At 36.7% G+C, this 16,155-nt stretch overlaps 1 protein-coding gene across 5 annotated transcripts in view; it reads left to right on the plus strand.

Moving 5' to 3' along the window:
- The window catches only part of LRBA (LPS responsive beige-like anchor protein), a 367,896-nt gene that overhangs the window by 177,072 nt on the left and 174,669 nt on the right, over positions 1 to 16,155 (plus strand). For all 5 annotated transcript variants that reach the window (XM_033513748.1, XM_015624023.2, XM_015624025.2 and 2 more), the window contains one exon: positions 12,982 to 13,106. In XM_033513748.1, the coding sequence (XP_033369639.1) occupies positions 12,982 to 13,106 (125 nt within the window). The remainder of the gene's footprint in view (positions 1 to 12,981; positions 13,107 to 16,155) is intronic.

Genomic DNA, 16,155 nt, shown 5'->3' on the forward strand with positions numbered 1-16,155 from the left:
TAACATAGCTGACTTTGACTTGACAAATTTTATTACCAATTATTAAAATATAGCAAAGAGAAATTAAAATTTCTCATCTAAATCCCATGCACTGTAATCTTAGTGATGATTGCAAGTCTGTCTCTGTTCCCCTTACTGCCCCTTTCCCTCATGGGAAATTTTGGGAGAAAATACCATCTTGCAGCGATTAGTATCGAAGATTGGTTACTTCTATCACACGGTTTGGTAAGTAATGTGTAGCTATTGCTGTGATTTGCTGCTTGCCCGCATAGCTTCACACATGTATTTCATTTCCAAAGTTAAGCAAAGTTATTCCCTATAAAGAGGGTGAAAGTCTAGATGAAAGCCATCCCTTTTGTGAAAACCATATTCTCTATCCCTCTTAGTGACTGGTACAACAAAGTAAATTTTAATGGTGCATGATACTGAAAATGAATCCTGTGACCTTGGGAAGTTGTAGCAGAAGATCAGGTTTTATTTGAGTCCTCCTGCCATTGTTTGCATTACTGTATCTTTAATTTTTAGTTGCAAACTGTAGTACAAGTAGCTTTGTGTATGTTCTGTACTTGAGATAGTCCAAATTAAAATTCCTAAGTCATTTTAAAAAACCTGAACTGGTTTGTGTGTAAATTAATGTTTTTTTATTCTTTCTAGGGCTCTATTCATGAAAACACTAATGTTTTTATGGCAATGGAAAACATTTCATTTTATCTTATCCTTGAAATCTCTTACAAACTATACAGGCTTTTTATTCTGAAAAGGAAAGTGAAAACATTCAATTTTCATGATGAAATGAAACAGTGTTTTCTTGATTTTGAGTGTCAGTCTGAATTGACTCTTCTGTCAGGAGAGAAGCTAATTGCAAAAAAGCCATGCATTTCGAGTCTGTTGCCGAAACTTCTCTTTATGAATGTTTTCTGTGATGGATTTAATATGCTTGGTAAACAAGGTTTTGTGAAAACGTTGTGTTACAAACTATATCAAAATGTTTGAGTTCTTTAATTTTTTCATCATTGACTACTTAAACAATAAGTTTAGCAGGGACAATACATGGTTATTTCTAAAGATGAATAATGGAGAAAGGTGTGACTAGAGATAATTATAGATACAGTTTATATATGCAGGAGGGAGATTATGTTCAAGGAAGAAAATGTGCATTATAGTCCAGTACACTTAAATGATGCTTTTAAGTATCTGTACCATAATTTGAGAGTGGTGTGGTCTTAAATAATCTTCCTTGAAGAATTTGCATAAAACAAGAATTAACATCTCCTGCCAAAAATGTGGAGAATTGTATGTTTATTTCAGAGAACTGTTCTGTTCTTACATTTGCATTCCAGATTTTAAATAGGAAGTTTATCGTTTTGTTAGGAGTTTCTTTAATACCTAAGGGATTTTTCTTTTCAGTGTCCCAACTGTAGTTTTTTGTGAACATTAGCAGTATCACATACTACGCAGATACTTGGTTTATTAACACACAGGTGGAATTATATAGTCCAAAAATGAAGATTCCTGGAGAACTCTTTATCTGGGTGTTGAAGGGACACTTTAGAACATTCCCAGAAATGTGCACAGGTCCACCTTGTTGTTTTTCACTGCAGTAATTCTTCCCAAGCTGGGGGATTGAAGGCCACTGATATTTGGATTTATTTGAAGTTGCTGTGGATGAGTACTTGGAAGAGAAATACGTTAGGAGGAGGAAGGTGTATAAATAGACAAGCCACATTAGACTTAGGAAATCCCCTGAGCTGAAAATAGTTGGAAACTGGCAGAGTGCTTGGGGAGAAGTTGTACATGATTGGATTGATCTTGCTTTTCCTTAAGGCACCACTGGCATTTTGGGATGCAGAATCAGGTTAGACCTTTGGTGAGAAAATGTACAGACATTCCTGTGCTCTTTCTGTCCTCTGAGTGCATTCATGTCCCTCTTCTGCAGGGACAAGGAGCCCGTTGAGTGGTTGATGGTAGCACTGCATTGATGGGGTTTGTCTGCAGCCCTGTGTGAGTTACAGCTGAGCCCCTGGCTCTCCTCTTTGATGGGGAGTTTCTTGGTGGTGCTGAGTTGTTTCCCATTGGGAGTGACAGTGCTGTTTCCATTTCATTCCCCTCTGTGATGGGATTGCTGTGTTTGAGAAGAACAGCTTAATATTGAGAAAGTTGTTTCAATGTTAGGAAAGAACCTAAAAAGGTATGTTGGTTTTCCTACTGTTTTGTGAGTTTGTGTGGGTCGTTGTTTGGTTGTTGGTTTTTTTTTTTATTATTATTTATTATTTATTTTTTTTATTTTTATTTTTGGTGAATTTGTCTTAAATAAAAGTGTTGCTAGATGAAGAGAGAAGCTGGAAGCCTTTCCAAGAAAGGTAATAACTACCCTGAAGAAGAAATTTCATTCTTTTAAACATGTGTCTCTAGGGATGCTAATGCAGAGAGGGAAAGAAGTTGTTATACTCATGTTTAAATCCCCCAAATGAAACAGGAAACATGTCCTGGTTTGTTGCTTCTTAAGCTTTGATTTTCCAGTCCTTTTATCAATGCTGTTTTATAATGTTGGATTTAACATTTAGTTTTAGTCTTGAGGATAAAGTTAGAATATGTGGAGGAAAGAGTATTACACTATCTCTTGTATTGATTGGTCCAAGTGTTTGTTACGAAGTTTTCTGTTACTACATTTCTCTCTTGGCATACCTGTGAAAAGGAATTTGCATCTTCTCAGTTAGCAGTTTCTGATGTATCAGTGTACAAGGTTTTATCCTGGGCTAAACCCTTGGATTATTCTATCAAAGGAACCTCTTGGGTGGTTTAGCACTTTTAACATTGCTCATTCTTTACTCCAGGTAGTCCTTTGGTAGGTTTTGTAACATTGATAAGGATGGCTTCCCCACTTCTGTTTTGTGAATGTCATGAGGGCTTCACAACCTTCCAGTGGATCTCCAGAGTCTGTTCAGTAGCTTAAATAGTTTTGATAGGATCCTGTCAAGTAACAGTTTTGAACTTGGTCCCCTCTGCAGCACCTATGAATTGCCAACCTTTTGTCTCCTGCTTTGTTGATCACATATAACAGAAGAGAAAGTGTGTTTGCAGGCTGCCATTTCCTTTATTTAAACCTTCATTAAATACAGAATTCTCTGTGTAGTCCAGGAAATGGTGCTTCATCTTAATTCAGTGCTGTGTTGTTTTTTTTTTAGAGATGGTTTGCAAGGCTTTCAAGGGAGAAATTTATTTGATAAGTTACACCTTTTTTAAAGGGAATTGAGTCCTGTTGCTGTTTCCTATGGATGCTGAGCTAGTATGGAAACAGGAGTCTTGCTCCATGTGCTTCTCAGTGGTCTTGCTGCCTTGTGCTTATTGTTTCCTGTTTCAGAGCGCAGTACAATGTTTGCAGTTACTTCAACTCTCTCTTACATGTGTTCCTGCAATCATCACACAATGAAGTCATTTCCCAGATTTTGGTCTCCTCAGATTTTAAATCCTGAATTAAATCTCAGACGGAAGTGTTAACCTTTAAATTAAATCATACTTCATTTTATTTGATTTTGATTGGGATCTTTTTTTTTTTTAACTTTGATTTTGATTGTATCAGAAAGTAGTAGAAATGCAGGTGATATTGAAGTTGGGTGTCTCTAAGGCGTCAGTATCCTAACCTGCAATCTGAATTGAGAATTCCTTTCCCAAGGTGCTGTTTAACAGTAGCCAAATGTGCTGTGAACCTTTGAGAGTTGCTTACTCCCCTTTCCATAATTTTAAGCAGAGGTGCAAGGATATTTAAATTCATTTCTGCTTATGCAAGAGGTTGCAGGGGGAGTTTCCTTTGTCCCTATGTGCACTCAAATTCTGTCCACAATAAAAAGATAAAATTAATATATTTTTAATATTTAGGCATTTGGAGACCTCAGGGAGGTTTGTCCTCTCTTTATTATTGTATGTTAAAGAAAAAAGAAAAAGTTGTACCCAAGTCTCAGTCATCTTTGTTGTTCCTCTCTGTGGTAGTTGTTGAATTGCTGAGTTAATTTGGTTAATAGATAGTAATTTTAACTTCAAAAAACCCAAACCAAATCAAACAACCAAAAGAAAAGAAAAAAATCCCTCAAAAAAATCAAATAAAACCCCCATTACTTTAGACCTTTCTGTCAGAGGACTCAGAAAAAATATATACAAAAGAGAAAAAAAGCCCAAACTTCCTGTAGAAGAACATAGTGCAGAAAAGTATTTATTGAATCAGAGGGGTGCACTATTACATTTTTATGGAAGCAAGAAAAGTATCCAGCTGTTAAGAGAGCAATAAAAAAAAAGATACAGGTTAGCCATAGCTCTTAAAGTGTAAATATATGGGAGTGTGATTTCATCCTGTTTCTTCTGGAAGAGATGAAATGTTTGCAGCAGGTCAAATCTAAGAGTTTTGGGAAAAGTGATACTGTAATTCCCGTGTTTAATACTTTTGGGGTCAGAACAATGTACAAACAATATCATAGAACTGACCAGATTTTCTTGTTTTGGTCAAAAGTTGATCTGTATTATATCCACAAATGCTGAAAGATGGTGATGTCAAATTCCAAGCTACTGTAAAGAATTAATCTTAATAATAATATTTCAAAGTACATTATTTCTCACAGAAAACCTGCTGTTGCTGTAATTAGTGGGAAAATAAATAGGTACTTCCTATGTATGTGCTTAAGGTGAAAGCATCAGAACCAAGAGGAATGGCTAAGATTGAGATGGCTCCTTTGTCATGTTGTATCTTTCAACATTTATTCTTACGATCCATTGCTCATTTTGGCAAGGAAGGGGTGACCAAGTATGGCAGACTAAAATTCCACATTATCAGACAAACAGCAAAAAGCCTCCAGCAAGATGCAGTGTACCTATTTTTTGTATATTGTGGGAATTACTGTTATTTTCAATTTGAATAGAAGTTTACAGGGTCTGTATGAGCTGTAGTTACTTGGCAAAACAAATGTTGACTGCAGTTGGGTGTAGGATGTGCGAGATTTGCAGAGATTTATGAACAACAGAGCCAAAGCATCCAGCTGCAAATTTGCTATACATTCATTCTTCCATGTCTAAATCACATCTGAATTAATTTTGCTGAAAGCCAGAAGAAAGTTTTCATGTTAACTTCTGGTAGAAGAGTGGAGTAGTTTTCATTTCAGTTAATTTATAATTAATCTTGACAGAAATGGAACATGGGTTGAACTGTGTCTCATGGTGACATCTTCGGAATGCAGCTTTATTTTAGACTGATCATAATATGATCAGCCCAAGATAAGATAGTGATTGCAGAATACATGATTAGAACTGCACCGTGTACTTAAGTGAGCCCTCTTTGAAGTATCAGTGTGCACTGGAATGCCAGCACTTCAAAGAATGCTCCAAAAAGCTGGGACTGTGGTTAGCTACCAAGGGGTTAATAAAGATCAAAGAAGAGCATACATAAACTCATACATAAACAGAACTGTTTTTAAACTGGAGGTTAATAATACCATTATCTAGGACAGCAACACCTTAAAGGTGGGCTTGTCTTCCCTGACATGGTGCTTTATAATGCGTAAAAAGAGACTGAAACGTTTATAGTCAACATTTTTTCTTGATTGCTTTTTAAATGAGGAATTCAAAGCTTGTCAGTGCAGAGAAGAGTCTCTGTGGTATCTGAAAGTGGCATTGTTGTTCTGGTTTTGTTTGCATGCTAGTTAGGTGGGAATGGATTTTTGGTACAATTCCATGAAAACACAGAAATTGGGAGTTCTAGGCAAGGAGTTTTAGCTGAGGTGCCTAATGGGTGAGACAAAGAGATAATCTCCTATTTGCTGTATAGAAGCATACTAACAGCATTTCTACCAGTTTTTAAAATGTAAAATCTAGGAATAACAGATTTGTGCTGTTTGTACTGTCACGTTTATATGGGGAAATAGCATGAATCATCTGTTATGACAGGCTTCCCTTGCTGATGTTGCCACCTTTTCCTCTACGCTGGAAGCACCTGAGGTTTAAACTGTACAAAGTTTAACACCAGTAAACTGTGCTGAGTCCTCAGAGTTCTGTGCTAATTCCATGCACATTTTGTGCCTAAAGTTCATAGTCTGCTTTTCACATCTCTTTCTTCTCAAAGACTCAAAGAAGAATGACACTAGTCTCTCTTCAGGAAACCCCCCTCCACACTCACCTTTTGATAAAACTGAAGCTCAGATAAAGGCAAAGGTCCCTTTAGGAAAAAAAAAAGTCCTTTAGAGACAAGGCCAAATGTTTTCTTGGAGAAGGGTTAGAAGAAGTAAACAGACTATGCTGATTTAATGGATTACATTAGTGTTCTGCATAATTGATATTATGCCAAGGAAGTTATACTCAGAGCCTAGGGCCTTTGTTATGACCAGTTCCTGTTACTGCAGCAGTAACTGTGGCAGAGATTAACAGCCTGCCTGCACATGAGGTTTTTTCGCTTAAGGATTCCCAGTTTTTTCCATTTGTGAAGGTCTGTATCCTGAAACTATGGAATATGAATGTCTGTGTGTGAGGAAAATGAAGATAACATGAAAAGGCAGACACTCTGTTAGTATTAGCGTACGATAACATAATATGTCTTTTTTATATTCTTCCTCATCCTTTCATTCTTTTCTCTCACCTGCACATCTCTTTCCCTTAATTTTAGTCACATAGTAGCTGGTGAGGCTGCAGGGTGAACAAGTCACTGATATAGAACAGAATAAAAACAATGAGCTCTAATAATCTCAGCTGGTTACTGTGGTTTGGTTTAGAGTGGCCACACAAATGCTTGTGTGAACGCAGCTGAGAGAGGGAGAGAGTGTTGAACTGTAACAGGTTGTGCCATTGAAGAAAGTATAGGTAATGTAGGCAGCATTTCTGAAAATCTCAGTGCACTTACTGGGATTTAATTAATCTTTAATTAATTAATTAATCCTGAAGTAGATACATTATCAGTGAAATGCTATGAAATACACACAGAGTGTAGCTGGCTGAGTAATATTTTAGCTGCAACTTTGACTCAATACTGATTTACAGAAAAAGTAATATTTCCTACTGCATCAGTAGTCTGATTTGCCACATGGCAAACACTTGTGCATGGGATCTCTGCATGAAATTTGGAACTTGGTAATGCTGCTGAGAAACTTGCCTGTTAACATTGTTAGCAGTTGCTTTGCCATCATCAAGGTCAATGTTTTATTTTCCAAAGTATGTTATATATTTTTGGTTATGTTACAAGTCAGTAATATATCTAGATATGTACAAAACATTTTTTGGATAAATGTTTAGTGACATGTGGCTAGTAGTATGCTCCTTGTGTGGTCTGGTGTAACTTGGTTTTTTAGATCAATCTGTGAAAGCTTATTACAAGAGTATTGAATTGCTTCAGAAAATGTTTCACTTGCTTTCTGAAATTACATTTTATCGAATCAGTGGAATATACCTTGCATTTTACTATTGCATACAAAATATGAGAGTTTTTAGTTAATATTCTGGACATCCATCTGAATGCAATGGAAATCTAATAGATTTCAATTTGCAAGATCAGGCAGCCTCTTATATTACAAGAAGCCCTGCAGTCTGCTGGAGATACTCTACCAAAGGTTTTGCAGTATTTTCCAAAACCTAAGCACTTTTACCTTTAGATTAACAATCAAATCAATGCTGAGAGATGAACAGACTGAGGGCAGCTCTGCCCAGAAGGACTTGAAGATGCTGGTGGAGGAGAGGCTGGGCATGACCCATCAGTGTGCACTCACAGCCCAGAAAGCCAAACATGTTCTGGGCTGCATCCAAAGCAGCATGGGCAGCAGGGCAAGGAGGGGATTCTTCCTCTCTGCTCTGGTGAGAGCCCCCCTGCAGTTCTGCATCTGGCTCTGGTGTCCTCAACATGTGCCTGGTTGGAGTGAGTCCAGAGAGCCAGGAAGATGATCAGAGGGCTCAAGCACCTCTCCTGTGAGGATAGGCTGAGAGAGTTGAGGCTGTTCAGCCTGGAGAAGAGCTCAGGGAAATCTTACAGCACATTCCAGTACCTAAAAGGGCTACAAGAAAGATGAAGGGGGTCTTTCTACAATAACATGTAATGACAGGACAAGGGTCTGTGGCTTCACAATAAGAGGGCAGGTATAGATTAGATATTGAGAGAAAATTCTTCACTATGAGAGTGGTGAGGCATTGGTACAGGTTTCTCAGAGAAATTGTGGATTCCCCATCCAGGAAATGGTCAGAGCCAGGTTGGATGGGGCCCTGAGCAATGTGGTCTAGTGGGAGGTGTCCCTGCTCATGGCAGGGAGTTTGGAACTGGATTATCCTTAGGGTCCCTTCCAACCCAAACAGTTCTATGGTTCTGTGATTCAAGTGCAAATGCTTATTGTTAGATTTTATTTATTTTATTTTTTTTAGCTTTGTTTTTATTTTTTGGCTTTTTGGAGAAAAAAATGTTTGTGTGTATTGCAGAAGATATCTGGTTTGACTTCTTGAAACATTTTACGTGGAAGCTGAAGTTACCTAGATGTAGACCAAGAAGCATTCCTGAACAGTGTTAAAATAATCTGGTTTATCTTTCCTTTAAAGATGGGCACCACTATTTGTGTTCTTTGATTGCTTTTTTGTGTAACTTAGAAGGAGCACCTGATATTCTGCATTTGATGAGCCATTACAACCGAAGTGTGTAATAAATAATAACCATAACTTGGAGTAGACATGCAGTTGGTGATGAAGAAATCGTGGAGCTGCCTTCTTTTACATTTTCTTTCAGATCTGAACTGTTGTTCCTGATGCATGAGCGGTGTTGCCACTGTTTTTGGCTGTCTATGAAACTAATTTAGCCTAAGTCTCTGTGTTTGAGCATCTACAACTTAGAAATTTTCACCACTGATTGATTGCTTTGCTGACAATCTTAGTGAAGAGACCAAGGATTGATTAGGTGTGGAGATTGACTCACCTGCTTAGCTCTTCAGTTAGAGTTCTGACAAGGAGTGTATAATCGCAAAATTTATCTTGGTATCTTCATCCAGCCTTCTCTGCTTTTAATAAAGTTTGTTGTGATTGCCTTTTGTGGAAGTTTTCTTGCCTTTAAGGTTAAAAAGCTTTCTAGATAGGTCTTTTAGAGCTCTAGCCATCCTCTGTCTCTGAAGATATCTGTAACACTCTTTTGCTCTTTTGCCTTTCTTTAAATTTCTTTGTTTCTCTTTTATGTTCTGTATTTGTTTATTTGCTACTTTGCTTGTCTAAGAATCTGAAGGGGGGCTTCTGTGGTGTGCTGAAATCCATTCTCACTTAGCTGGTAGCTTGACTACAGCTCTAAGACCTCTCAAAATGTTGCTTTTGTAGGTTTTCATTTTCTTTTCTCTTCCTTACCTCACACAGTCCCTTTACCACCCACACTGGTGTGTTGACTTGTTTCTTTTCTGGGATAGCAGAGTATGTCAAAATACATGGTGTAATTCTTCAGCAATTGCATGATACTCTCAATATTATCTGGCATGGCATAGGTTCAGTTTAAATCTATAAGGATATGAGGGCAAATAGGTAGTTTCCTAATTTATGCCTAAAATACCTTTGCTATGATACCATAATAAAACTAGTGTAGCAGTTGGTATTTGTCTCTAATTGTCCTAATCTTTGAAACTGGTAGGAAATACAGGTTTCTTGTTCTGAGAGTGGGGATAAATGAGCATTTAGACTTTTCCTCAGTGCCCAAAGTGAAATGACTTATTTTTTTTCACGTCACAAAGTCCTGAGGAAACGGGTTATATTGGTCATTTAAAATTTGGTCTCATCTCTGTGCAATTTTAGCAATTAAATTGGATGCATGGGAATGAGAGTACTCAATTCTGAGTGCATAGTCTGGTAATTTGGGAAACCGTTGGAAAAATAAAGCAATATAATTGTTATGCTGTTTGAATAAAACAATTAATATAATATCTTTGTTTCCATTCAGTCAATATCGTTACTAAGGAACCACTAATTACTGTGTATCATGTTGGTAGGGGCTCTGACAAATCCATGCAAATGATATGATTTATAATTCATAAATCCCTGATCCCCTGAGTGATGTTGCTCTTGCACTTAGACTAATTGAGTACTTAGGTTCATCGATCCAGTCCATATAGCACCTTTAGTCCGTATGGCAGCCTTTACTGCAGAACCTAACTAACAGGAGCTCTTGTTGTCAAATGTCCCCTGTAGACACTGTAGTATCCCCAAAATCTGCCTCCTTGGCCCTTTGCTTCACACTCCTTCTGTCTGCCAGCAGTCAGTTCTGCCCAAATCAGAGCAGTATTTCTGTCTGTCTCTGCCTGGTTGCAGAGGTACAAAGCATGGTACAGCATTGTACAAAGCATGGTACAGCATTGCCTTTTGGGGATGGGACTTCAGTGGCTGATTGCACTTACTAATAAGGCAGTGCTGGAGTAGCTGTGTGATATATTGGTTCTAATAGAAACTGGTTTATATTGGTTCAAAAATGCATTTTTTTCTAGTAGCTGCTCTCAAAAATGGCTCATTTGTAGCAATTAGTCAACACTGGTGTTTATTTTTGGCTTTGCAGAGTTTTGTTGGGTGTTTTTCTATGTGCAAAGAGTAGATAATTATTATTTTTTTCCCTTCGTAAGGCAGTGGTTGCCAATACTTACAAATACGAAAATACAGTTTAATATTGGTTATGTAGTTGTGTGTGAACACCAACACTGAAGGAGATAGGATCCTATGCAAATTTCATATGCAGAACTGAAAATAAAAGCAAGGGACTAAAGATATATTATGTTTCAGGACAATACTTCATGCCTGATCATTGTTACCTATTTTCTTAATAATTTTAGCACAGTTTTGTAATGTGCTATAATTGTATTTGTTATCCAGAAGAATGGCATCACTTAATTCTCTCAAACTGTGGCGAGGTAGATGGATGACAAATTAATAATTTACTATCTTTGCATAATACTGCAGAACACCAGAACACCAGAAGGATTGATGGCAGAAGAGGTTAACAAATTTTAGCAGCTTCCATTAGCTTTTCATTGTCATATGTTTGTGGTGCCGACTGAAATAAGCTTTGTAGGAGATCCCAGTCCAGGGAACTAATTACTTGTGCCGATTGCCACCCTGATGAATAGACCCTCATTGTATCATTCCCCTGAAGACGAGGAGCAGGCTGTGATTCACGACTGCATCCTGGCTGATATTTGATAATAATTTTAACAGATAAATGTAGGAAGGCAGAATGATGAAGTGCTTATCCATGCTCTACGACTATCAAAGGCATGCACATAGCCAGCTGTGTTCTGCCTTTTTTCTATAATCACTAATGGGGAATTTTAAGTTATTAATCGACCTTTGAATAAACCCGTATCTTACTGTATTTTGTAGTTTTTCTTTGGTTAATTATTCCAAAAACATTGGGTCTTATAATCAGAGCAGCCCAATTTTAGCATGACTGTAATACAGACAAGTGTGAAAATAAGATACTGGGGAATTTGATTCCAATACTTTAATATTTTTCTGAAATTAAACAATTAGGAAGATGAAGACTAGCACTGCCTTTTCTCTGGTGTTAGAAATAGGCATAGAATTTTAATGAAGAATGCAAAGACAGTCTCCATTTTGATAAAATTATTTTCAGTAGAAGTTTTTAATATCTATAAATCATGTTTGAGAGTAGTGTTATGCAAATCTTACTGGCTTTTGTTACTACATTTGTTTGAAACCTTGATTTACCTTGACTAAAGCTAATCTCTGCCTTTAAACATCAGAACTACGAAGTGTTCTTAATGTTGTGATCTGCAAATTAGTTATGCCTATTCATTTGTCAGTGTTGACAGGTATACTTTCTGTTAGCTCCTGGATCAGAAATGGATTATACATCTGCATTTTCATCTATTGTTTTAATACAACTGTATTAATTATTCTGTAAAGAAACAAAGTCCAGGTTTTTTAATCTGGATGTACACGTTTTTGGGGTATCATGGCTATTCTGTGCCTCAGGTATTTTCTGTTTGTTTTTATTCCATACCTGAAATTGTCCTTTTGTACATTCTCTGGCCTAAAATACTGTTTTACAGTGGTATTCACTCATGATCATCTAAACAGATAGTAACTGGCACTTATATATGACTGTATTAAAAAGATCTACGTGTATTTGGAGTGTAAAATGGAAAATAATGAATTTGATATAACCTTTTCTAGATGTAATTTTTTAAAGTATGCTATGTAGCCATTATTACACATCATAACATGTAGTTTTTAGTTAAATGTAAAAACACAACTACATAAACCAGAAATGCAATCTGATTTGCTCAAAAATAGATTGCTGTTTCACTCTCCTGGAATGGTTTATTTAAAAACAGTAAATGGAAAAGAAATGCATTTCCTCATGTTGTTCTAAGCCTCAGGGGCTAAATGTAATGAATATTTTAAGAGATTATTTTAATTAAATTCCTGCACATCTAAACAGAGTAATATTTTATTATCACATACATAACCATGTAACTGAGGTATTCATTAAAGTTAACACTTTCTGGACCAAGAATTCATGGCATGATTTACTGACCTTGTGCAAAAAGGCACAAATTAGGAAGAAAAATGAAGGGGGACAGACTTTGATTAATATAGGTAATGCTATACCATATTTATAATAGCCTTTTCCCTATTCTGGTTTATAAATGCAGTCACTGAGAAAGGTGCCCTGCTGAGGCTGAAATGAGGCTGAAATCGGAGCACATGCCACTAGAGTGTGGGGAAACTGATCACACTGTCAGCAATTCATTTCAAAATGATGTATTTAGTGCTCATTTCACCTTCCAAGAAAAAAGGGAAAGGAGTTCCTTAGACTGGAAGGTGATATTGTTATTTTCAAGGACATACCTAAGTAAAAGATTGCAGAAAGGGGGGGAGGTTAGGAAAAAAAAGGTGAAAGCAGCGCAAACAAGGAGAGCTTTATGCAGAAATTCAGCGCTACCATGCTGGTTGATAATTGCTAACATATGTGGCTCCTCTGTTTCATTGTAGTCGTCCTCATGAGTTCTGGCGCCTCGACTACTGGGAAGATGACTTGCGGCGCCGGCGACGATTTGTGCGTAACCCCCTCGGATCGACACATCCTGAAGCGACACTCAGGGCAGCCGGAGAACATGGTCAGTGTAAAATCTTCCTCCTGCCACCAGCAGCAGGTTACAGGATGTGGTGGGAAAGGCTGGATGTTCTTCCTTGTAGGATGCTAGCAAATGGTCCCAAAGCAAAGGCTCTTGGCTTTGCATTTCAGGCGTGTTTTCCGTACAGAGATAACCTGGCCGTTCCCTCACAGCAGCAGCACTGGTGTTTGCTCAGCCTCTTCTTTCCATCTCAGCTGGGCTGGCACGTTGTGCATACCTTGCATACAACAATTACAGCACAGCCCCAACTAGACAGAAGAAAAGTGGATGCAATTTTGCCATTAATCCCGGGACAGACTTCCGTCTAAATTATCTGTTTATACTTTAGTAACTGCAGAAGAAGAATTTTTCTGGTTCAAAATCCACACCAGTTATTTCAGTTAGCATATATCTGCCTATTGTTACAGGTATATTAAAAGAGAAATAGCGCTTCTATAAGCTAAACTGTACCTTTGCTTAAGTCCTCAAGTTTTTCTGCAAAAATTTCATATGGAATAAAGAGTAGCAAATGCTGATGTGCAAAGTGTTTCAAGCAGCAGAATGGTAATGAACATTTCTACCTGGTGATTTTAAAAAAAGGAGATTGCTTTTTTTTGCAGTTATTACTTCTTGTTTCATAACCTGGGATCAGTCAGACACAAGGTGCTATGTCCATTCTAGAGGGGAATGTATTTACCAAATGAATACAATAGTCAGTTTGAGAATTCTATAGTAAATCAAAATATAAACAAGCAAACAAAACCACACCCAAAGCAAATGAACTTTGGGGTTTAGTACAGAATTTTGTGTCTTTGCTATCTACTGAGGGTACACTAATAAGGTAGGAAAGTCTTGTACTTAAAAATAATTAGCTTATAATTAAAGCTGAGTACCCTTCACCTTGAAGGCACAAGTCATGGAGCAAATAATTTAAATTTGGAAGTTTTTTTGTTATGGGGTTTTTTTTGGGTTTTTTTTTTTTTTTTTTTGCTTCTGTTTTTTAGCTTGTGAATTACTACATACATATGTGCATATGTATGACCACACAAATTGTGTGTGGGGATAGATTTTATGCTGATTTTAGATTGTTAAGAGCATTGTATGAATGTAGAAGAACATCACTGTCATAAAGTTGGTTTCTGTCAGGCATCTTAACCTCTTGCACTCAGCCTTAAAGAGCCATTTCTGGGAGAAAATGTCTACAATATGTCAGCTGATATAGTGCCAAATGTGACATCAGTTCTCCGAAATAAATGACCATACAGAGAATAGTCAATAAAGTGATCTGAAAGCAATGTTTGTAGAGCCCTACATCTTTGACTATAGAAAGAAGAGCAAGATGTAGAATTAATTAACCCACCTTTTGCTTTGGGGTTGTTGTTCTTGATACTACATGTTGTTCTTATACCATGGACTTCAGAGCACTAAGGTCTTTTCTGTTTAATACTCCACGGATGAGCAACAACTTCTTCCCCCCCGCCCCCCTTTAATATTATGTGTATTTTAAGTTAAATAGATCTTATCACAGTTTGATGTATTCTAGTTGTATTTTCATATTTAATCTTTATGCTGTTTATCAAAATTTAAAAAATACCTTTATTCTTACTGAAAAATATTTAATGCAACCATTTAAATTTGTGTAACTAATTCTTCCACAAGTAAAGACACAGTAATGCAATTATTCATATTTCATACTAATTGATATTTTTACTAATCCATGCTGTATTTCAAGGGCTGTGGCTTATAATCAGTTTGTAATTGACAGGAGAACAATTTTTGTCAATATAAAGGAAGAATAAATAAAAGTAGCCCTATTTCAGAAGTAGCTAATAAGCACAGCTGGTAACTAAATCTCGTCATTTAAACAGACCAAATTGTTTTCTGTCTGCCTTTCTCTTCAGATTTTAACATCCTTAACAGTCTTCTATTTTGTTTAATTTCCTGATGTTGTTTTATTCTGAATTTTCATACTGCCTTTGTTATCTGTTGTCCTTCTGTTTCTTTATCCAGTGAATATTTTGGTTTACCCAAAGTCATTATTTAATGTGATTTCTGAAATTATAGTTGTTACCTGCCTGAGTGTGTGTACGCATGCAACTGTCTTTTTCCAAGAACTTCCACTGGCAAGGTGTAAAACAAATGACCAAAGTACAAATTCAAGTTCGACTAGAAACCATATAGAATGTATAGGAGTGCAAAGAAGTTGGGATTTTTATTGTTTCATTTTGGATTTGGCTTTTTTTGTTTTTTGTGTTGTTTTTAGTTTGTTTTGAGTATTTTTTTTCCTTGAGTTTTAGAAGGTGCTGTTGTCAAAAAGATCAACTGGAGTGGCCACTTGATCCATTTCTTTCTGAATTGTGTTTATAAACTTCTAATATTAACAAATTTCATATCAGAAATTCCAATTGTTCTCAGATTTCTTGGAACCAGACTTGCATGATGTAGATATCCCTAGGATTTACAGAGTATTTTCCCCAGTATGTTATGATTTCTTACCAATAATTTATCATTAATTATTCCATTTCAATTAATTTTACATGCCTCTGAATTAAGAGCATTTTTAGGTAATGTATAAAAGGTTCCCTACTGCCTGTTTAAGTTTTTTCAAAACATCACAGACCAAAATCTGAAATTGGACATAAGGGATTTTGCTGAAAGGGAGGCAGGGGAAAATAACGCATAAATAATGGAACAGTACAAGCAGTAACCACGCTTGATAACATGGATTTTAGCTCACTTTCATTAGAAGATACACATTATCAACTGCTTGGTGTCTTTCAAATACAACCAGATGTATTCTCCACCCCAGAGAACTCACAGTTTAAGAATCATCCCAATTTGCAGCTGTGAAAATGATTCAGAAACAATTGGAAGCCTAGATATTGTTCAGAAAAACCTTGAGAGAACAACAACAATCAGCTGTGTTGCAGCCCAGTTATGTGTCTTAGGAGCAAAAACCAATCTTTTCCAAGGATTGATTTGATTTGAAGGAGAACCTCTGGTGCAGAGGTGGCAGAATAAATACCTGAAGACTAATGTTCTCTGTTCAGAC

Source organism: Parus major, chromosome 4 (genome assembly GCF_001522545.3).
Source record: "Parus major isolate Abel chromosome 4, Parus_major1.1, whole genome shotgun sequence".
Classification (NCBI taxonomy): Eukaryota; Metazoa; Chordata; class Aves; order Passeriformes; family Paridae; genus Parus; species Parus major.